This window comes from Cucurbita moschata, unplaced genomic scaffold (genome assembly GCF_002738365.1).
Source record: "Cucurbita moschata cultivar Rifu unplaced genomic scaffold, Cmos_1.0 Cmo_Scf00052, whole genome shotgun sequence".
Classification (NCBI taxonomy): domain Eukaryota; kingdom Viridiplantae; phylum Streptophyta; class Magnoliopsida; order Cucurbitales; family Cucurbitaceae; genus Cucurbita; species Cucurbita moschata.
In genome coordinates this window covers 499,784-521,934 of record NW_019268568.1, presented here as the reverse complement: position 1 = coordinate 521,934, position 22,151 = coordinate 499,784, and the positions used below count along the sequence as shown (strand labels likewise).

The following is a 22,151-nucleotide window of genomic DNA, read 5'->3' as shown; positions in this document are numbered from 1 at the left end:
GACGAGTGGAATCCTCTATCATAACTTCGAAAAAGAACATCGACGTATTTACTCGAGAAAGCAAATCAGATAAGATTCGTTTGTCTTATTTATGTTGCTAGCCAAAACAGTTCATAACCGTTGGATCGTAAATTGTCTGTTTGTCCTAGATCTTTAATAACGAAATTTATATTTTATCTCGTATGTACGGTAAAAGTGAATCTAAACCAAATATGTAATTTAAGGTAAGTAAGGACGCCTTTTAAGTTTTAAGTTCGTGATCCAGCAAATTGGATAAGTGTTCTATACGTTTATTGAATTAACGAACGGATAAATATATATTCTTTTTAAAAAAATTTAACTACATACTTTAGATTTTATTAAATTAAATTGATTAAAGATTCTATATTTAATTTAAATAAAATTCACCCATTAAACAAGAATAGAGTGAATATTTCAAAACTTACTCATTTGAAGTTTGAACAAGAAACAAAATTTTAGCCCTACATTTAAAAATTAAAATTAAATAAATAAAGTATTAAAGTTAATTAATTTTATTTTGAAGTACAAATAATAGTGCGGTGAATATTAGCACTTGATTAAATATTGTGGAAAATAAAAACTTTAGATGGCAAAACTTAATTAAATATTCTTAGCCTAACCGATTTATAGGCTCTTATTGCATCATAACCTAATCGATGATCACGGGCTTTACTTCAGGCTCTAAGCGTATTGCTCTTGTTGTGCACAATCTTTGGTAGCTAGCTTAGCCCATGCAATGTTAACTGGTATCCAAAGATGAGGCGCTACCTCCATAGCCTGCTTGTCATTCATGAGAAGTTAGCTGGCGAACTCATCCAACAGGCCATGAAGTCGCTCAAGGTTGAAGGGCACTACTCCCCGGTACGTGCCAACTCCACTAGTTACCCCATATGGTCGACGCCCTACCACAGGATGGATCTATCATTTAGGGTAATCCATCAAACCACTGAGTCACACATTTCTAACCAGCCTCATGCCTAGCTCAACGGTACCATATCGAAGCGAAAAGGGAAGCAAGGTGGCCTAGGAGGCTACCTTTCTCATTTCTGAATGTCATGGAGGTCTGTTAGGTTGTTAGCGGCGTCTAGGCAGTTTAAATCACATCTCTCGTTTCTACAACGTTCGGGGTTAGCTCCTTAGGCCAAATCGATCTTTAGGTGCACACAGGTCTAAACCTCTGATTGCTCACGATCCTAAGGTGCAAGGTTTAGCTGAAAGCGTAATGACCTGGGTCAATAGTAAACCACACTACTTGTAGTGCCCTAATCTCAACTAACTTCTCTCATGCATGCTTTGTGAGGGAGATATTCTTATCGATCACCTAAGCATGTAATCCATGATTTAAACTTCACCTTAGTAATATTTAGGGTATGAGGAGGTCTAATGGATCCTTAGCGCGACTAGGTGGCTTAATGCAAGCTTCCGACTCCAGGCTGCTCTGTTTTGACTCCTCGAGTCTTTCTTAGTTTGGGAGCACGAGGGTCAAGACCCTCTGTCCGTCGCTTATGATCCTAAAGTGCTCAATCTACTGGAGGCATTCTGACCTAGGTCATCATCTAGCCAACCTAACTCTAACGCCCTAGCTTTGTGCAGATAAACACGCTAAGAGAATACACAATCAAACACCTGAAGCTACACACATACTGTATCATGCACACATAGGGGTAAATCACAAATAGTAAAAAATCGAGTCGGATAGCCGATTGAGAGTTGCGGAAGCACGCCGAGTCGAAGTGAAGCCAAAACAAGAGGGTGCGGGTTGGGATTGTGAGCTAGGTCGGGTTCACGGGTACGCAAAGCAGGCACGTGGATTAGAGCTAGGTTGCGTTGGTTGCGTCAGCTAGGTTGGGTATGCAAAACGATATGCGGGTCGTCGCATTAGTTGGGCAAGGCTTGTGGGTCGCGCGCACATGAGTTGGATCAGAAGACCTTCTGGGCCTCTAGAGGCGTCTGATGGGTGCCGGATCACTCGACTCCGTGTCCAAACCCGACTTGACCCCCTGATTTCATCTTCTTGACCCGATTTTCTGGATTTTCATAGCGTTTTTTTAGATTTATTTTTTCATGTATATATTGGAAGTTATTAGACAAAATAATAATATTAATTAATTAAAAATAATTATGAAATAAAATAATAAAATAATATTTTTCAGTGTTAAGTCACTCAAAACTTTTAATTTCTAAAAACTTTTAATTTCTGGTGTGAGCCCTAACTTAAAATATAGGTATTTATCTTTCAATTTTCCAATCCTCTGAGATAAAATGGCTGTTTGTAACCACCCATATCTACCACTAGTAGATATTATCTACTTTGGTCCATTCCGTATCGCCATCAGCTTCACGATTTTAAAACGCACGTGGTAGGGAGAGGTTTCCACAACTTTATAAGGAATACTTTGTTCCCCTCTCCAATCAGACTTGATACAATTTGTAATAGTCCAAACCTACCGCTAGCAAATATTGTCTGCTCTAGCTTGTTACGTATCGCCGTCAAGGAAGAAGTTTTCACACCTTTATAAACTGTTCCATTTGTTTGATACTTTAGTCACTTTTTGACTACGCCTTCGAGACTCACACTACTTTTTTTCAACATTTGAAGATTTGCCAATATATTTACATGGTTTGAGGACATGGTTCGATGCCAAGTTAGGAATCACTGATCTCTACAATTGTATGATATTATCCACTTTAAATACAAGTTCTCATGACTTTGCTTTTGGCAGGGCTTCCCAAAAGGCCTCAAACCAATGGAGATAGTATTCCTCGATTATAAACCTATGTCATTCCCTAAACTAACTGATATGGGACTTTCAAAAAACAGTTCCTACACTTTTTTAATAAATGCTTCCTTCTCTATCCAACCAATATGAGATCTCACAGTTCACCCCGCCAACATCCTTGCTGACACACTATCTGATGTCTGGCTCTTATAACATTTGTAATAGTCCAAACCCACAACTAGTAGATATTATCTATTTTGGCCTGTTATATATAGGAATCAGTATAACGGTTTTTAAAATGGGTGTAGGGAGAGATTAGACCTTAAAATCATTTTAAAAAAAATTGGAGAAAAACATATCAAACCGGTCCAATTGGACCAAACTAGTTTACTCGAACGGATCAATTGAACCTATCAAACCGGTTCGTCTTCTTCCTTGCGCCTCCATGCTTACAAGTTTCCTAGTTTCTAAATTTTTCCTCTAGCGACTCAAATTATCAAAGACAAATTTGAAGGTATTTAGCCATAGAAGAATACAAATTAAAAACTCCAAAATTTTACCTTTCAACTCTGATAAGCTCTGACAACGTTGTAAACTCATAGCCATTACATATAAATATAAATATAAATTTATTTACCGTGAATCTCTTTAATAATCCTAATTTTCCAACCTAACTTAACTCGAATCGAGAAAATAGCATTAAATCGACCTTAAATCTTTTTTATAATGTTAAATTCAATTTCGAAACGGTAAAAAACATGTTGCAATCCAGCTACTGGAGTCGAGCAAAGTCGAGCCGAATGAGCCCGTGGAAGGGCACCCATCACATGCATATAAGGCTGGAGCGCGCATGGGTCATAGTTTTGGGTTGAGGAGCGACTTCGAGTCAGGTTATGGGTGTTGCATGTCGTGCATAATGAAATTGGGCCGTGAGTTATGGTGTGAGTGTAACTTTCAATTTTGCATACAGTAAATTCATAATTTTAAAATTAAGAATTAAATTTATAATTTAATCGAAATATTTTTACAATGCTTTAAATAACCCGTGTTATTTTTGTTAGATAAATAACAAATATATAACACACCATTTTATGTTAAGTAATTTAGGCATAATTTAATTATTAAAATATATATTTTAAAGCGAAGAATATTAAAATAAATATTTTTATAATAATTTAAAATAAAATTGAAAACGCAAACCCTAATCGGAAAAGAGGTAAATTTGGGGAAATTTGTGTTCTATCCATCGCTACTTAAAAGGGAATTTTGATTGTTTATCACTAAATTGGTTATTGATTAATTAAATTTGAGGCCCCACGGGGAAAAAAAGTACATAAAATGGGGTCCTAATCCATCACCATCGATTCTCTTAAACACTAATTAATTAATTAGGGGTATTAGGATGGTGCATGAATCTGAGTATTAATAGATTAATTAATTAATTTTCCAAAAAAGAACATGAATAAAATAATGTGTAGAGGGAGAAATGGGTTAGCGATTAAGGACGTGGATAAAAGGGGAAGGAAATGGATTGCGAGAGAGAGAGAACCGACGTTGACTTAAATGGTTTCCTTCTCAATTGCCCCACTTTCCGTTTGCTTGTCTTACAACTCCCCAAACCCCACCCCACCCATAAGAAGTTAGAGAGAAAAGTTAGAGAGAGAGAGAGAGAGAGAGAGAGAGCTGAAATTTAATTGAAAATCCCCAGAGACATTGGATTTGGACTCTAAATGCTTTTCTGGGTCAGTGAAATTTGAGAGAGAAATGGTGGAACAGAGAAGATTCGTGGGCGTAAACGAGAAGAATCACTGATGCCGCCTTGTGGGCGTTTCTTTGTTTACCTCAAATGCGCAGAAGAATCCAGGTAATTGATTGATTGATTATTGATCGATTGATTGATTGATCATTCTTGTTTTGATTTCTGGTGTTAGTTAACCCAGAAGCTGTTTTGGGGGTTAGGTTTTTGAAGTGCTCTTAGTTCGAATCGTTTGCTGATGAAATGGGTGCTGCGAATGTGTGCGTGTGTGTGTTTTGATCTCAAGCTGGGTGCGTTGTTATTTCATCTGGGTTTTGGGTGCTTGTGATCCTCCAATCGGTTGAATGGTTGAGTATGTTCTTGAGCTTTTTTAGGTCGAGATTTCCTTGATGTGGAATGAGTTTGTTTATTTTTTTTGCAAATATGGTGGATCTGGTGTCTGTTGTGGTTATGAAATTATGATATCAACTATGGCTGTTGTATTCCCAGCCCTATAACGAAGAACTGAGGATTTCGTGTAGAAGATTTATGCAAAACATTGAAAGGGTTTTGTTGGTTGATTTTGAAGATAAACTTTAGTTTAGAAACAGAAGTAGAATGCCCCTGTTCGATGTATTATCTGATTCGTATGTTCTTTAGGGGTGAGGTGGTGTTGATAATTCCATTGGGAAGGTTTTCTTCTAAGGAGGTTGGACACTGACACGGACACGACACTGTGAGATACCACCTCGGTTGGGGAGGAGAACGAAACACCCTTTATAAGGGTGTGGAAACCTCTCCCTAGTAGACGCGTTTTAAAAACATTGAGGGGAAGCCCGAAAGGGAAAGCCCAAATAGAATAATATCTGCTAGCGGTGAGCCTGAGCTGTTACAAATGGTATCAGAGCTAGATACTAGGTGATGTGCCAGCGAGGAGCCTGTTCCCCGAAGGGGATAGACACGAAGCAGTGTGGGGTGGATTTGGTGGGGGTCCCACATCGATTAGAGAAAGGAACGAGTGCCCGCGAGGACGCTGGGCTGTGAAAGAGGGTGGATTGTAGATCTCACATCGGTTGGGGAGGAGAACGACACACCCTTTATAAGGGTGTGGAAACCTCTCCATAACAGACGTGTTTTAAAAACCTTGAGGGGAAGCTCGAAAGGGAAACCCAAAGGGGACAATATCTGCTAGTAGTGGGTCTGGGCCATTATAGACATGAACACGTTACCGAAGTGTTCGCGGTTCTTTGGTTTTATCTGGGTCTGTATAGGTTGTTGAAATCGACAACTAATGCGCTATATGAACGTGTATCTTTGATTTGGCATGTTCATTTGTATAAATGCTTTTGTTTTTGTGAACCAGATAAACAGGTAAGTCGTAGGCGAGCGAGGTGTGGTCGCCATGGAGGGTTGTTACTGCATCGAGCCACAATGGCCTGCTGATGAGCTGTTGATGAAGTATCAGTATATATCTGATTTCTTCATTGCGCTGGCGTATTTCTCGATTCCCTTGGAGCTCATCTACTTTGTGAAGAAATCTGCAGTGTTTCCTTACAGATGGGTTCTTGTTCAGTTTGGTGCTTTTATTGTTCTTTGTGGGGCAACACATCTTATAAACTTATGGACTTTTACGATGCATTCAAGAACTGTAGCAGTAGTAATGACGACTGCGAAGGTTTTAACTGCTGTGGTATCGTGTGCGACTGCCCTTATGCTTGTACATATTATACCAGATTTATTAAGTGTCAAAACTAGAGAGCTGTTTTTGAAGAACAAGGCTGCTGAATTGGATAGGGAAATGGGACTCATTCGTACGCAAGAAGAAACTGGCCGACATGTAAGGATGCTTACTCATGAAATTAGGAGTACTCTTGATCGACATACGATACTGAAAACCACTCTCATTGAGCTGGGAAGAACTTTGGGTTTGGAAGAGTGTGCACTTTGGATGCCAACTCGTACGGGATTGGAACTTCAACTATCGTATACTCTTCATCAGCAGAATCCAGTTGGATATACTGTCCCCATGAATCTCCCTGTGATCAGTCAAGTTTTTCGTAGTAACCATGCAGTAAAAATATCCCCGAATTGCCCTGTGGCTAGACTACGACCTCTTGCTGGGAGATATGTGCCTGGAGAGGTTGTTGCTGTTCGTGTCCCTCTATTGCATCTTTCTAATTTTCAAATAAATGATTGGCCCGAGCTTTCAACTAAGCGATATGCACTCATGGTTTTGATGCTTCCATCAGATAGTGCTAGACAATGGCGCGTTCATGAGTTGGAGCTGGTTGAAGTTGTTGCCGATCAGGTATTCATGAACTTGTTTATCTTTAACTCGTTAACTCGTTAGCATGGTTTTTCTTTATTCAAATACGACATTCCTCCGTGCAATCAATAAGAAGTTAAATGCAGCACGTTTGTCTAGAATTTCCATATTCGATTTTTGGTGGCCTGATAAATCTCTTCTGACCATTAATCCATGTATGTACATTTCGAATCAGGTAGCAGTTGCTCTTTCTCATGCTGCAATCTTAGAAGAGTCGATGAGGGCTAGGGATCTTTTAATGGAGCAGAACGTTGCCCTTGATCTAGCCAGGAGAGAAGCCGAAACAGCAATACGTGCCCGGAACGATTTCTTGGCTGTCATGAACCACGAGATGAGAACTCCGATGCACGCGATTATTGCTCTCTCTTCATTATTGCAAGAGACTGAACTTACACCCGAGCAACGCCTAATGGTTGAAACAATCTTAAAAAGCAGCAATCTTTTAGCCACTCTGATAAATGATGTTCTGGATCTTTCAAGGCTCGAAGACGGTAGTCTACAACTGGACATTGGCACGTTTAATCTTCACGCCGTTTTCAAAGAGGTCTGACAAGCAGTGTTACATAATTTACTGTGTTGCAAATAACTATTACCTATCTGATAATGTAAAATCAACCCTTATTGTTTCAGGTACATAACTTGATCAAGCCCGTCGCACTAGTAAAAAAGTTGTCGTTGACCTTACATTTGGGTCCTGATTTGCCAGTATTCGCCGTTGGTGACGAGAAACGTCTCATGCAAACTATTCTTAATGTCGTGGGTAACGCCGTGAAATTTTCAAAACAAGGTAGCATTACAATCACAGCCATTGTTGCAAAATCCGAAACCTTCAGAGAATTACGACTTCCAGATTTTCACCCAGTGCCAAGCGATAGTCAGTTTTATTTACGTGTACAGGTTCGTTTACTCGGCACTTAAAAGTCTTCTAATATCATTATATAGAAAACATGTTCAAACTTTTTTCTGGATATATAGGTGAAAGATACTGGATCTGGAATTAGTCCTCAAGATATTCCGAAGTTGTTCACGAAATTTGCACAAACTACCGTGGCAACACGAAACTCTGCTGGCAGTGGTCTTGGGCTTGCAATTTGTAAAAGGTACCAATTTTTATAGCGGGTTTTTTCTCTTATCGATCTCAAATTATCCCCTATTGATTATAAGCCTTGTTTAACGCGCACGCTCACACACGATGAATATACGATCCTCATATCCCTTTCCTTATGTGCTATGTAACTAGGTTTGTGAACCTTATGGAAGGACATATATGGCTTGAAAGTGAAGGTCTTGGAAAGGGATGTTTAGCCACTTTCATTGTAAAACTTGGAATTGCTGATCAATCAAATGATTCAAAGCTTCCCTTTACATCAAAAATTCATGAAAACAACGTTCAACCAAGTTTTCCTGGACTCAAGGTCCTTGTTATGGAAGAAAATGGGTAAGTAACATTTTTCCGTCTTTGTTTATGCGTAAATATGTTTGCTCGTAATGTTCTCGTCCTTTTGAACGAGTAGACGTAGGTTAGTCGAAAAGGAAATTAATCAATACGTGAAGAATTCGTATTTCTTTACGTGGTAAAGAAGCTGCTCAAAGTTGTTTGGAATAAGCCGTTCTCCTATTATTCTTTTATACACAGCTCTGTAAAAACATTTTATGTTCTTCAGCCACTATCCCAAAGATTCGACGAAGAAACTTTGAGTTGAGTTGAGTTGCTTTAGATTCTTTTGAGATTTCACATTGGTTGGAGAGGGGAACGAAACATTCCTTACAAGGGTGTGAAAACTTCTTCTTAACAAACGCGTTTTTAAACCCTTGAGAGGAAACCCGGAAGGGAAAGCCTAAAGAGGACAATATCTGTTAGTGGTGGGTTTGGGTTGTTACAAATGGTATCAGAGCCAGACACCGGGTGATGTGCCGGCGAGGATGTTGAGCTCCCAAGGGAATGGATTGTGAGATCCCACATCGCTTGGAGAGGGGAACGAAACATTTCTTATAAGGGTGTGGAAACCTCTCCCTAATAGACGCGTTTTAAAACCTTGAGGGAAACTCAAAAGGGAAATCCTAAAAAGGACAATATCTGCTAGGGGTGGGTTTGGGCTATTACAAATGGTATTAGAGTCAGACACCGGGCGGTGTGCCAGTGAAGACGCTGGGCTTCCAAGGGGGTGGATTGTGAGATCTCACATCGATTGGAGAGGGGAATGAAACATTCCTTAACAAGGGTATGGAAACCTCTCCCTAATAGACATGTTTTAGAACCTTAAGGGTAAGCCTAAAGAGGACAATATTTTCTAGTGGTGAGCTTGGACGGTTACCGATCCAAATTTTGAATGGATCTTGATAATTTGAGTAATGGCTACTGAAATACAACATAGATTGAACTTATGACATTGTGTTTGATACAAATAATGATCGGATCTCTGAATATTCTATAATCTGTGTTTCCCATGATTTAAACTTTTCTAATTTGGAAACCATGCTAAATTTGTTGGAATCGTCTTCCAAGTTCTAACACTTGTGCTGTATTTCCTGTCACAGAGTTAGTCGATCGGTGACTAAAGGACTTCTTGTACATCTCGGATGCGAGGTAACAACAGCAGGGTCAATCGAGGAGTTCTTACGCGTCGTCTCCCAAGAACACAAGGTGATTTTCATGGATATCTGCACTTCTGGTGTGGATGGTTACGAACTAGCGTTTCGCATGCGCGAAAAGTTTATGAAATGCCATGAAAGACCGTTCATGGTAGTACTCACTGGGAACTCGGACAAAGTAACAAAAGAGAGCTGCCTTAGAGCCGGCATGGACGGGCTAGTACTAAAACCGGTTTCGATTGATAAAATGAGGAGTGTATTGTCGGAACTTATAGAGCGTCGGGTTCTATTCGAGACGTGTTGAAGGAGCAGGGTATAGAGGAAGATATCTAGCAGTCTGTTGTGTTGTGTACATACAAGGCATATCCCAGGTTGCTATCAAAACCTGATCTGCCACTTGCACTACATACCCAAAAGGAACAAGGCACAATAAACATTTTGAGGAGTTCCTTGAAACAAGTTAGATGTCATCCTGTTGCTTTGCTACTTTTTCTTTTTAATAGAGAATGTTTTATATTTTCTTGTGTTCATCTCTCTCTCTCTCTCATTCATTTCGGTTTTTTCGTTCTTATCTCGAGGGTAGAGAAGAAGAATATCGTTTCCTTCTCGACCACATTTAGCTAACAAATAAAAACGAGATTCTCTACTCCAGCGTATAAGTCATCCTAAATTCAGATCAAACTCTTCTTTGTTTGAGCTGCTCTCACTTTTACGCATATCTAGAAAATCTTGTCCAGGACTGAGCTGCTCTCACTCTTACGCGTATCCAGAAGATCTTGTCCTGGACTGGACAAGTACATAGAGATCCTCGTGGGATTAGAGAGGGATGGTAAAGTTTAGGTCAGGTAATGGACTGTAAGGGAGCATGCAAACAGAACCTACTGTTAACTCAAATTGTTTGACTATTTGACTGACTGTCCCTTTAATATTCAATTATTGTTGCATAAGTGAAACTAGTTTTCAGGCCATCTCGAAGTTTTCAGAGCTGAAGATCCCTCAAACAGGAACCTACCGTTAACCCAAACCATTTGACTGACTGTCCCCTTAATATTCAATTATTGGTGCATAAGCGAAACTAGTTTTCGGGCTATCTCGGAGTTTTCAGAGTTGAAGATCCCTCAAACAGGAACCAACTGTTAACCCAAACCATTTGACTGACTGCCCCCTTACTATTTAATTATTGTGCACAAGCGAAACTAGTTTTAAGGCCATCTCAGAGTTTTCAGAGCTGAAGATCTCTCAAACAGGAACCTACCGTTAACCCAAACTGTTTGACTGACTATCCCCTTAATATTCAATTATTGATACATAAGCAAAACTAGTTCTCAGGCTATCTCGAAGCTTTCAGAGCCGAAGATACCTCGATTCACATTAGGGTATATGCCTATTAAAGAGACATATCTAGCATTTATATTTATTTATTTATTTTTTCTTTGGATAAAAGGATTCGTTAGGATTTTGTTGGTTCAATAACCGGTTCGGTTTATCCTTTCAGTTCCGTTTATTCTTCCTCAGCTGCAACCATTCATGTCGTCTTCCAACCGTTAGATTTTTTTTTCTGCGACTGATAAACCCTAGTAAATAGAAGAAGAAGAAGAAGATCTTGTGTGGATTCCATTTCCATATCCAGATATTTTGGTGGGGTGTCTTTGTAGGGACGAACCATATTCGAAACCATGGCCCCACCCTCATAAACCCTATTCCCATTCCATATCTCGTATGCGCCTTCTATCATCTCTTCTATCCTCAACGAATCCTCTTCCTCACCATTTCACTTCTCCTCTCAGAAACGCCTTTTCCTTTCAATTCCGTAATTTCCCACGTCTTTTTTCAATGGATTCTTCCGAGCGATCGCTCAGAAATGCCCTTTCTCTAAAGCAATTGGCTGTTGAAGCTCAAGGCGATGCTGTTCGGGCCCTCAAGGCTGCCGGTGCTGCCAAGGCTGAGATTGATGCCGCTATTGAAGCTTTGAATGGATTAAAGATCGAGAAGGCTTTGATTGAGAAGCAGTTACAGGCGGCTGTTAGTGGGGCTGGCGGCGGCGATGGCGCCTTGAACAGGGAGTCGTTCCGGCAAGCTGTGGGTAACACTCTTGAGAGGCGTTTGTTTTACATTCCGTCCTTCAAGATTTACCGTGGGGTTGCTGGATTGTACGATTATGGCCCTCCCGGTTGCGCAGTCAAATCCAATGTTCTTGCCTTTTGGCGTCAGGTTTGCTAATTGAATTATCTTTTTCTTTGAGTTTCTCGATTCAGAATTGTTCCCAAGTTTTGTTGCCAGTGAGATTCGAAAGTGGATTCGTCATGTATACCTGAAAATCTGTTCAATTCAATTATGGTCTCTCTTTTTGTACTCTTTGGCAGCATTTTGTTCTTGAGGAAAATATGTTGGAAGTTGATTGCCCTTGCGTTACACCAGAAGTAGTCCTGAAAGCGTCTGGTCACGTGGATAAGTTCACGGATCTTATGGTCAAGGATGAGAAAACTGGGACCTGCTACAGGGCAGATCACTTGCTTAAGGATTTCTGTAATGAAAAACTTCAGAAAGATCTTAGCATATCCTCTGAGAAGGCAGCGGAATTAAAGCATATTCTCGCCGTCTTGGACGATCTTTCTGCTGATGAACTGGGTGCTAAAATTAAGGAATATGGTATTACAGCTCCAGATACTAAGAATCCACTATCCGATCCTTACCCATTTAACTTAATGTTTCAAACCTCAATTGGCCCGTCTGGCTTGCTCCCTGGGTGAGTATTCGATCGATCCAAATTTACGCGCTTTCATTTTGATTTACTTCATTTTCGAATCAGTATATTGTAACAATTTTCTATTCAACTTGTAACTTTTTGCCATTTAGTTCTCATATTTTAGGAGAAAATGGTTGACTCTCGGTCAATGCTAATTTAGATGTGTAAATATGTAAATGCTGCAGGTACATGCGCCCTGAAACAGCTCAAGGCATATTCGTCAATTTCAAAGATTTGTATTATTACAATGGAAACAAACTACCCTTTGCTGCAGCACAAATTGGGCAGGCTTTTAGAAATGAGGTTATATACTATTTTTCTTAAATTGCAACATGGTTAGCCACTTGTTTTTGAGCTTCTTAATTATGTTTATAAGCTATGGATGAGACAGTAATGTTACAAGAATGACCTGTGTTTCACTTTGTCTTACATTACCATGCCTCCTATTTAGCGGTTCTTGCAATTGTTGCTTTTAAATGTGTGAGATCCTACATCGGTCGGAGGGGGAACAAAACATTCCTTATAAGGGTGTGAAAACCTCTCCCTAGAAGACGCGTTTTAAAACCGTGAGGTCGAGGGTCAAAGCGGACAATATCTGCTAGGTGGGCTTGGGCTGTTACAATTGGTATCAGAGCCAGTCACCCGGAGGTGTGCTAACAAGGGCGCTGGGCCCCAAAGGGTGTGGATTGTGAGATCTCACATCGGTTGGAGAGGGGAACGAAACATTCCTTATAAGGGTATGAAAACCTCTCCTTAGAAGACGTGTTTTAAAACCGTGAAGTTGAGGGTTAAAGCGGACAATATCTGCTAGCGGTGGGCTTGGACTTGGGCTGTGACAAAATGGTTCTTCTTGCTAGCCCTTGTCCTAGGTTTACCTGTGTTATAGCCTTTGGTGTGTAAGTTCAATTCCCAGCCCATTTGTCTTACTACAGATATCTCCTCGACAAGGGCTGCTTAGAGTTCGTGAATTCACACTAGCAGAGATTGAGCACTTTGTTGATCCAGAAGACAAATCTCATCCAAAATTTGCCGATGTTGCCAATTTGGAGTTTTTGATGTTTCCAAGAGAGGACCAAATGTCTGGTAATTCTGCAAGGAAAATTCCATTGGGTGAAGCTGTTTCTAAGGTTTGTGTATTGATTTTCTCTGCCTCCTTTATTTTACCACCATGTCTCCTGTACCTTTTTACTAAGCTGATTTCTTATATCATGATGCAGGGAACTGTAAATAATGAAACTCTTGGCTACTTCATTGGGAGAGTATATCTTTTCCTAACTCGCCTTGGCATAGACAAAGACCGTTTGCGTTTTCGACAGCACCTTGCAAATGAAATGGCTCATTATGCAGCTGACTGTTGGGATGCCGAGATTGAATGTTCTTATGGTTGGATTGAATGTGTTGGTATTGCTGATAGATCTGCATATGATTTACATGCTCACACGGTATGAACTCAGCCCAAACCTTATGTTTTCCAAATAATTGTAATTCAATACGGTGTCTTTAAGTTTATGGCAGAAATTCCATTACTAGTTTAGTTTTCATTGAGCTCATTTAAACTGTCTTATTGTTCGATAGGATTTGTAACATAGAAGTGTCTTTTAACAGTTCTACCATTAAGATAGTGCCTATAATTTCAAGTTGCATGTAAAATAGACTCATATTTTTTCCTTTTCCTCTCCTTTTAATAGGAAAAAAGTGGTGTTCCACTTGTAGCACATGAGAAATTTGCTGAACCAAGAGAAGTTGAGGTACTGCTCATTCTTGTTATCTCTGAAGTTATTGACATCTGCAAGTACCTTCATGACAAAGTTTGTTCAATGCTTCACTCATGAAATTAAATTACAGAAATTGGTCATTGCTCCTGTTAAGAAAGAACTCGGCCTCGCTTTCAAGGGAAGTCAAAAGAACGTGGTTGAAGCTTTGGAGGTAAATTAAGGAATTTTTTCTGCTGGGTATTTACAGCATCTGTAAACTTTTCGAAAACCCGACGCATTGCAATATGTTTTAGGCAATGAAGGAGAAAGAAGCGTTAGAGATGAAGGCAACTCTAGAATCCAATGGAGAGGTAGAGTTCTATGTCTGCACTCTGGGGAAAAACGTGTTGATCAAGAAGAGTATGGTTGCAATTTCCAAGGAGAAAAAGAAGGAGCATCAGAGGGTATTCACACCATCTGTGATTGAGCCCTCTTTTGGTATTGGTCGGATTATCTATTGCCTCTTTGAACACTCTTACTACATGCGACCAAGCAAAGCAGGAGATGAGCATTTAAATGTATTTAGATTTCCACCCCTTGTGGCACCTATCAAGTGCACAGTTTTCCCACTTGTTCAGAATCAACAGTACGAGCAGGTTGCTAAAGTTATTTCAAAGTCATTAACTGTTGCTGGTATTTCCCATAAAATTGACATCACAGGTACTTGAACGAACTTTTATCTTCGTTTTGTTGTTCATCTCTGTGTGTGTGTGTGTTTAATTGTTGGTTTCTCGCTCGTTTGTAACTTCTCTGTTTGGTTTAACATCATGATCCTTATCTGACTTCTCTTCTTCTACATTGAAGTGATTATATGCTACTCATTATATGTTCTTCGTTAAAAAATGTTAACAGGTACATCAATAGGAAAACGATATGCACGAACCGATGAGCTTGGCGTTCCTTTTGCAATCACTGTCGATTCAGCATCTTCGGTGACAATTCGAGAGAGGGATAGCAAAGACCAGATTCGTGTGGGCGTGGAAGAGGCAGCATCGGTCGTGAAAGATGTAACGGATGGTTTTAGAACATGGGAAGATGTATGGTCTACATTCCCACATCACGTCTCTGCATCTGCAGAAGATTGAGTTTAACTTTTAGCAGGTTCTCCGGTCTGAGTTATTTTTAGTGTGCATTTGAAAGGAAACAGCATTGGATACATTTTGTAGTTGATTTCAAGATCCTTCTCTGTCTATAAAAGTAATTACTATGGATAATACTTGAAGGTTGTTTTTCTCCTAAAAGAAGAAATTTTAGTGTCACCATTGGGCATGGTATGCATATATGACTTGCCAAGGACCCACGAGTTGGCGAACTTTCGTATGCCTGAGCCAATCAGAATGAACCCTGAGCAGCTATCAGTGACATCAGCTTTGATGGATAAATGAGTCTTGTTTTACTGACCTCGCACCGAGTAAGTTTGGCCTTTGTCAACATCGTCCTAGTCCACCCCAAAAAGAAAGGTCAATCGAACAAAAGATAAGAACTCTCTCTTCCTTGATAGAGCCGATTCTACTACCTGTTGGATGGATGTTCGAGAAGTTCTAATTACAAAGATGGCCCATGGATCGGTTCTCAATAAAGTGCATCTTAGTGAGCAATGCAAGTAAATTGGTATCCATGGTGAGGCTCAATAGTTTTCGGTTGGTATGATACTTGCCTGAAATAGTTCAGTAAGACATTATTATGCTCCAAAAATATCTACGAACAAGTATGAACGAGTGAAGAGTAAGTATAAATGAGTGACGTTTGATTAAGGATGAAATCACCTAAACTAAGGATCGATAAAGCCACAAAGACTAGCAAAAGTAGAACGAGATTAGAATTTTATTTCAAATTGATCATGATTGAACGTATATCATACCATCATACGATTGATTGAAAGAGGTATGATCACACATATCTAATGCTCAAAATGCATATTAATGTAATATTCAAGAGATAATAATAATTTATAAAAAATTTAAATAGATTAGGCATATTAAATATAAAATTAAAAATTCAAACATATTAAAGATATAATATTTTATTGAGGCAGGGGCAAAGTGGTAAATTTGAGAAAGTTTAGGCCAACGGCCGGCTCGTTTCAGACAATTGTGTAAATTTTAGAGAAGTTCGACAATGGGCGAAAATTTGGTGTATAGAAGAAGGCTGAATCCAAATCTCAAGCAAAATCAACAAAATGTTGCTCTAATCTAATCGAATTCCATTCCGGATGCTAATTTCCTTGCGATTGATTCATGACATTGGCATCTTCGTAGTATCCGATCCACACCAATTCCTAAAACATCCGAAGGGGCAGCCATGGGAGTACATTCAGCTTCCTCCATTGACGGAGGAGGAGGAGGAGGAGGTTACCGAGATGCCGAATCTCTGTTCCGAACGAAACCCATTTCTGAAATTCGGGAGGTGGAATCCTCCACCCGTGCGCAGATCCAGTCCAAGCAAGAGGAGCTACGGCAACTCGTTGGTAACCGTTACCGAGATCTGATCGACTCCGCTGACTCCATTGTTCTCATGAAGTCGACTTCCCATTCAATTTCATCTAATCTCTCTTCCATTCACCGTTCTATCCGTTCTCTTTCATCTTCGGACTCGCACACGCATCTTCCTTCTAATAATCATGTTCGTGTTACCCTTTACGCCATTGCTTGTCGGGTTAAGTATCTTGTCGATACTCCTGAGAATATTTGGGGTTGCCTCGATGAGTCCATGTTTCTCGAAGCCGCTGTTCGTCATCTTCGAGCGAAGCATGTGCAGCAAGCTTTGACGACCCACAATGCCGATTCGGACCGTAAGTTTCTCTCCAATTTTCCTCTGCTTCAGCACCATTGGCAGATTGTGGAGAGCTTCAAATCTCAGATTTCGCAGCGTAGCCGTGAAAGACTGCTCGATCGTGGACTTGGGGTTGGAGCTTATGCGGATGCTTTGGCTGCTGTCGCCGTTATTGATGAGCTTGAGCCGAAGCAAATACTCAGTTTGTTTCTCGATTCGAGGAAGTCTTGGATTTCTCAAAAATTAGGTACGTGCGGGAGCAATGCAACTTGCTCTATTGTTGTATCCGTGTTCTGCGAGGTTTTAGCTATAATTCAGGTTAGTATAGGACAGGTCGGTGAGTTATTTTTGCAAGTTCTGAATGATATGCCATTGTTTTACAAAGTTATATTGAGTTCTCCACCTGCATCACAATTGTTTGGTGGAATTCCCAATCCGGATGAGGAAGTTAGGCTCTGGAAGTTATTTAGGGATACGTTAGAGTCAGTCATGGTCATGCTTGAGAAAGATTACATTGCCAAGACCACGTCGAGTTGGCTAAGAGAATGTGGAAGAGAGATCGTTAGCCAGATCAATGGATGGTTTTTGATCGATGCCATTGGAAGTGGCCAGGACCTTGCTTCTGCTGAGAAATTAATTAGAGAGACAATGGAAAGTAAGGAAGTCTTGGAAGGAAGTTTGGATTGGTTGAGAAGTGTTTTTGGATCTGAAATCGAGTTGCCGTGGAGTAGAATGAGGGAACTTGTTTTGGAAGATGACTCAGACCTCTGGGATGACATATTTGAAAATGCATTTGCTTGCAGGATGAAAACTATTATTGACTCAAGGTTCATGGAAATGATTAACGTAGTTAATATTTCCGAATCGGTTCATCTACCTGAGGATGTTTCAAGTAATAATGGGTACATGAATAGACCCTCTACAGGTGGTGGGGTTTGGTTTATAGAATTTAATGCTAAGAAAGCCTGTCCAACTGTGGGAGCAAAAGCATCTGTAGAGGAGAGTGATTTTAGTAATTGTATCAATGCTTATTTTGGTCCAGAAGTCAGTCGAATCAGAGATGCATTTGAAAACTGTTGTCAGAATGTGCTTAAGGATCTTCTATGTTTCATAGAATCTCCGAAGGCATCAATAAGGTTAAAAGACCTAGCACCTTATTTACAGAATAAGTGTTATGAAAGCATGTCAACCATATTGTTGGAACTAGAAAAAGAGATTGATAATCTATGTAGTAATATGGAAAATAGTAGGGCTGCTAGTCAACCTGTTAGCCTTGCTCCACTTGTTGAGAGATCAATTTTCATTGGTCGGCTCCTATTTGCATTTCAAAATCACTTGAAGCATGTTCGTGTCATCCTTGGTTCACCAAGATGTTGGGTAAATGACTCATCATCCTCTGTGTTTGATAAGCATTCTTTATTACTGCGACAATCCAAAAGCCTTCCCAATTCTCCTCTACATGTTATTTCCCCTGGAAGACAGATGTCAAATGATTCTAGAAGGCAAACATCACTAGCCACAGCTGCGTTGCTTAGAACTAAAGAAAGTGCAAACCCAAAACTTGAAGAACTGAATAGGATTACTCATGATCTTTCTGTGAGGTCTCATAGCTTGTGGATGTCATGGTTATGTAATGAGCTTTCTGCCATTTTCTCTAGAGATCTTGTCCAAGATGATGCCCTACTGTCAGCAACTCCCTTGAGGGTAAGTGGTATTTTCTCTGTGTTATTTTTATTATTTTCATTTTTTGATATTTGTCTAACCCTGCATACTACATATGCAATGGGACCTGCAATGACTGTTTTCCTCAAAGCTAAAACACTTGTAGTAAATCCCGTTGTTACTATTTGCCGTTTTAACTACGAAATTGATAAAAAAAATTGAGCTAGGTAAATATTTTCCATGTTTCACGCTGAAACTTTATTCATATTTACCTTTAGTAGCTTTGATTTCTTTTCGTGAGACTAGCTTAATTGCTTTTTGATTGGCTTTTATGTTTTTCTTGATTATTGATAATTGCTGCCTGATTGTTGTTGGTAAGTGACCTGTGATGTTCTTCCACCTACTTAGATTATTTTTATGTGAATTTAAATACTAAATATTGCATGTTGAAACACTTATAATCCAGTTTCATTGTCGATGAATGAAAAAAGGTTGAGGGAATCCTGGCCATTTAATGAAAATACATGGAGGCTAAGGTTTCAAGTTAAAACAAGGTAAAAGGAAAAGTAGGGGTTTCAAGTGCTTGATCTTATTCCTAAATTAGGATTAATTTTTTTTATGGTCCCTTGCTTTTATGGGTACAATCACCCCAAGTCAAGATCCCAAGGAAAAGACTTCGTGTACCTTCTCTCCTCTACTTCCAACTTCACTGCAATTGCAAAAGAAGTGGGAAGATCTAAACCACCATTTCATCCATTCCTTTCTTTCATTCGTTTTTTTCTTAAAAAGAAAATGAAAGAAAAAAAGAAAAAAAACCACATTTGTTCTTATTGAAAATGCATGGAGCATATATCTTTTGTTTTTCCCTTTTGAAAAAGGCCATATAATCTTTTAAATTACATGTCAGAGAACATGACCTAACTTGACCCTAGGCCCTAAACCTAACTTGACATTGTTGTTGAAATCATATCATTTTCTAGTTTTATGTAGTATTCTGATGCATAGCTTAGGTTTTTCCTACCCGTTTACTGGTATTCTTATCAAAGTATTACAGCGTTTTTTGTTTTCCTTTAGTTCTATTTTTGCTGATTCCGTTGTTTATAATTTACACATATATGGTAATAGTTTTTTGTAATCGGCAGGGCTGGGAAGAGACAGTAATCAAGCAAGAACAAACTGCTGAAGGTCAACCAGATATGAAAATTGCTCTTCCATCAATGCCTTCTCTTTATATAATTTCCTTTCTGTTCCGTGCATGTGAAGAAATTCACAGAATTGGAGGCCATGTTCTTCAGAAGATAGTTATTCGAAAATTTGCAACAACCCTACTGGAAAAGGTATTTTGTTTGATTGGAAATTATAACTTCTGTTGCAAAAAGAATCTTGGAATTTTCATTTTTAATAGTAAGCAAATCTTCATTTAGATAAATGGAAGAACAAAAAAGAGGGTGGTAATGCAGACCCAAAACAAAAGACTAGTTGTTAAGAATAAAAAACAACAGAAAATGATGGAAACGCTTTATAGATATTATTCAAAGGGGACGTGTGAAGTGAGCAGCATCGCGTTCCTCCTCCCATGATCCCTCTTCATCCTTGAAGGTTGGCCTATTTCGTTTTTCTTTATAACTAGATGTTTCAAACGATAACTAAGAATGATGCTTGTCAGAGAAGCTCGCCTCGATTTTGAAGGGGGATTATAAAATACCTTCTCAATCATGTTCTGACAACTTTGATTAGAGCCATACCGACACAAACTATCTAAAAGATTCTCAAAATATCTTCCACAACCTTAGTAGCGAAGAGATATCTCTATGAAACTGATCCATGCCTCTTTCCAACCAACATTCTTTTCGAGACATGTACCTTGAGGTTTTGAAATCAAAGATGAAGATCTCCGAACAAAATCCACAGTATTAATCCTCCTCAACTAACCAGCCCAGAAAGACTTATGCTTGCAATAATCTTATGCCACAATTAGTGAATAAAGAAAATATCTTAATTAGCCCAAGCATTCATTTGTTAATTTTGTTATCAGTTTATTTATTTGAAGTGCATGAAAACTTATTCCTTCCTCCCACATATGCTGCATTTACAATACCTTAATATTAAAGTTTACTAATGTTCAATTTGGTATTTGAATATCAATGAGAACACTGCTCCACTTGTATCTATTTATTGATGAAATTGGTTGCTATCATTTGCTGGAGACAACGAACAGATGGGGGAAAAATTGGAAAATATCGAATAAACAAGTATACAATATACCTGCATGAAGACTTTTTTTCTCTGTCCATTTGTCATGAAAATAGCTTTGGCTTCTGCTATACATCTAAACAAAATTCTGTTTTTCACTTGTGTTTGGCTTACATAACTCATAAAATCTGTGTTTCGTGGTCCTTGACTGAAAATTATATTATTTCAGCTTATATATTATAGTTCCTTGCAGGTTATAGGTATCTATGGGGACTTCATTTCATCTATGGAAGTTGGCGGGCCTCAATTGTCAGAAAAAGGTGTACTGCAGGTTCTGTTAGATATTAGGTTCACTGCTGATATTTTATGTGGGGCTCATTCTAATATGTGTGAAGAGTTGTCCAAAAACCCGAGGGCAAAGTATGCCCTCAGAAGGAAGCAGAATATAAGTGAGGAAAAATCAGTCATTGGAGACCGTGTGAATGCATTAACAGATCATCTTTCAAAAAGGATTGATCCAATTGACTGGCAAACGTAAGTTTAGTTTTTATTCCCCAATTTAGTCGTTGGAAGCTTGCAAATAGTTACAAATTATAATTTAGAGTTGATCAAGTCATTTTACTTTTATGGATTTCTCTGAAAAGCAGAGTAGCTAACAAGGAGGTTGGAACGTACTAGCCTGTCTTTAGGAAAATAATAATAATCAGCTGCAAATCACAGTTGTTTATATTTTCATTATTTGATTGCTTAAAAGGGTGAAATCTTCTGAGTTTCCAATGTACAACTAATTCATCAGAGAAAAAAAGAAAAAAAAAACCCATTACTTATGTTATCAATTTTGGTATTAAATAGTTCCATCAATGAAATACATGTTAAAGAATTCACAGCATCTTCTTCACTTCTTCAATTGAGATTGCTGAGATCCACCTTCCTCACCGGAGTGCCTATACTTTTCCATTTCTTTCCGCCCTTCTCTTCTCCTGATTTTTCCTTCTAAGCCTTCCTTTTCTTCACATCCTTTCCTTTCAACAAGCCTCACTCACAATGATTTTCTTTATTCTTCTTTGTTTTTCCTGCTTTTTCCCTCCTCATTCTCTTTCTTTTGCCTTTTCTTTTTTTTCTTCTTCTTCTTTACATTCTACACTTCCATCATGATATTCCACATTATTGCATTCTTATTTTATACTGCATCTTTCTCATCGTATTCTCTTCTTAGTCCACACTATATTACAAACTCCACACCATTATGCTGGATAAACATCTCAATTACATTGATTTTGATGAACTTCCAATAGAAGTTCGACAATTATACGGGATGAACATATCAATTACATTGATTTTGTTGGAAAATACACATTTTCTTTGATTACTACCTACGTAGAAGTTGTGTATTCGAGCAAGTGGACTTAATAAGGACTCTTGATGTCTCTTGGATCTAGGCCCTTTGGTAGGTGCGGGTACTCTCAGATTAGTAGGGGTGGCCCTCCGATTACTAGTATAGAACACAAATCTATATATATTCAACCGTTCAACATTCAAAATCCAAACCATTTGGGCTAGGGCCAGTCTTCTTTCTGTTTTTTTTTTTTTTTTTTTTTTTTTTTTTTTTTTTTTTTTTTAAAAAAAAAAA

At 38.9% G+C, this 22,151-nt stretch overlaps 3 protein-coding genes across 8 annotated transcripts in view; all 3 read left to right on the top strand.

Annotated features, from left to right (window-relative positions):
- The first annotated feature begins 4,295 nt into the window (after positions 1 to 4,295).
- LOC111436128 (ethylene receptor 1) lies at positions 4,296 to 9,924 on the top strand. 2 transcript variants are annotated; one of them, XM_023073819.1, is made up of 7 exons: positions 4,296 to 4,605; positions 5,840 to 6,784; positions 6,978 to 7,346; positions 7,433 to 7,699; positions 7,778 to 7,902; positions 8,043 to 8,240; positions 9,341 to 9,924. In XM_023073819.1, exons 2-7 carry the CDS (start codon positions 5,879 to 5,881, stop codon positions 9,696 to 9,698), a joined length of 2,223 nt encoding a protein of 740 aa, XP_022929587.1. In that variant the 5' UTR covers positions 4,296 to 4,605; positions 5,840 to 5,878; the 3' UTR covers positions 9,699 to 9,924. The 2 variants fall into 2 exon arrangements, with proteins under 2 accessions (XP_022929587.1, XP_022929589.1); XM_023073821.1 differs by lacking the exon at positions 4,296 to 4,605 and adding an exon at positions 4,751 to 4,849.
- Positions 9,925 to 10,938: 1,014 nt separating this feature from the next.
- LOC111436206 (glycine--tRNA ligase, mitochondrial 1-like) lies at positions 10,939 to 15,206 on the top strand. 2 transcript variants are annotated; one of them, XM_023073936.1, is made up of 10 exons: positions 10,939 to 11,605; positions 11,758 to 12,140; positions 12,326 to 12,443; positions 13,073 to 13,267; positions 13,358 to 13,582; positions 13,829 to 13,888; positions 13,986 to 14,066; positions 14,149 to 14,554; positions 14,747 to 15,020; positions 15,090 to 15,206. In XM_023073936.1, exons 1-9 carry the CDS (start codon positions 11,114 to 11,116, stop codon positions 14,977 to 14,979), a joined length of 2,193 nt encoding a protein of 730 aa, XP_022929704.1. In that variant the 5' UTR covers positions 10,939 to 11,113; the 3' UTR covers positions 14,980 to 15,020; positions 15,090 to 15,206. The 2 variants fall into 2 exon arrangements, with proteins under 2 accessions (XP_022929704.1, XP_022929703.1); XM_023073935.1 differs by lacking the exon at positions 15,090 to 15,206 and having other exon boundaries at positions 14,747 to 15,074.
- Positions 15,207 to 15,973: 767 nt separating this feature from the next.
- LOC111436241 (conserved oligomeric Golgi complex subunit 1-like) overlaps positions 15,974 to 22,151 on the top strand; it is a 10,064-nt gene continuing 3,886 nt past the window's right edge. For 3 of the 4 annotated variants that reach the window (XR_002709202.1, XR_002709203.1, XM_023073978.1), the window contains exons 1-3: positions 15,974 to 18,370; positions 19,471 to 19,665; positions 20,775 to 21,055. Coding sequence is in view for 2 of the 4 variants with exons in the window: in XM_023073978.1 (XP_022929746.1) it covers positions 16,196 to 18,370; positions 19,471 to 19,665; positions 20,775 to 21,055 (2,651 nt within the window). In the remaining 2 variants the exon portion in view is untranslated. The remainder of the gene's footprint in view (positions 18,371 to 19,470; positions 19,666 to 20,774; positions 21,056 to 22,151) is intronic. The other variant, XM_023073980.1, reaches the window with a different exon arrangement.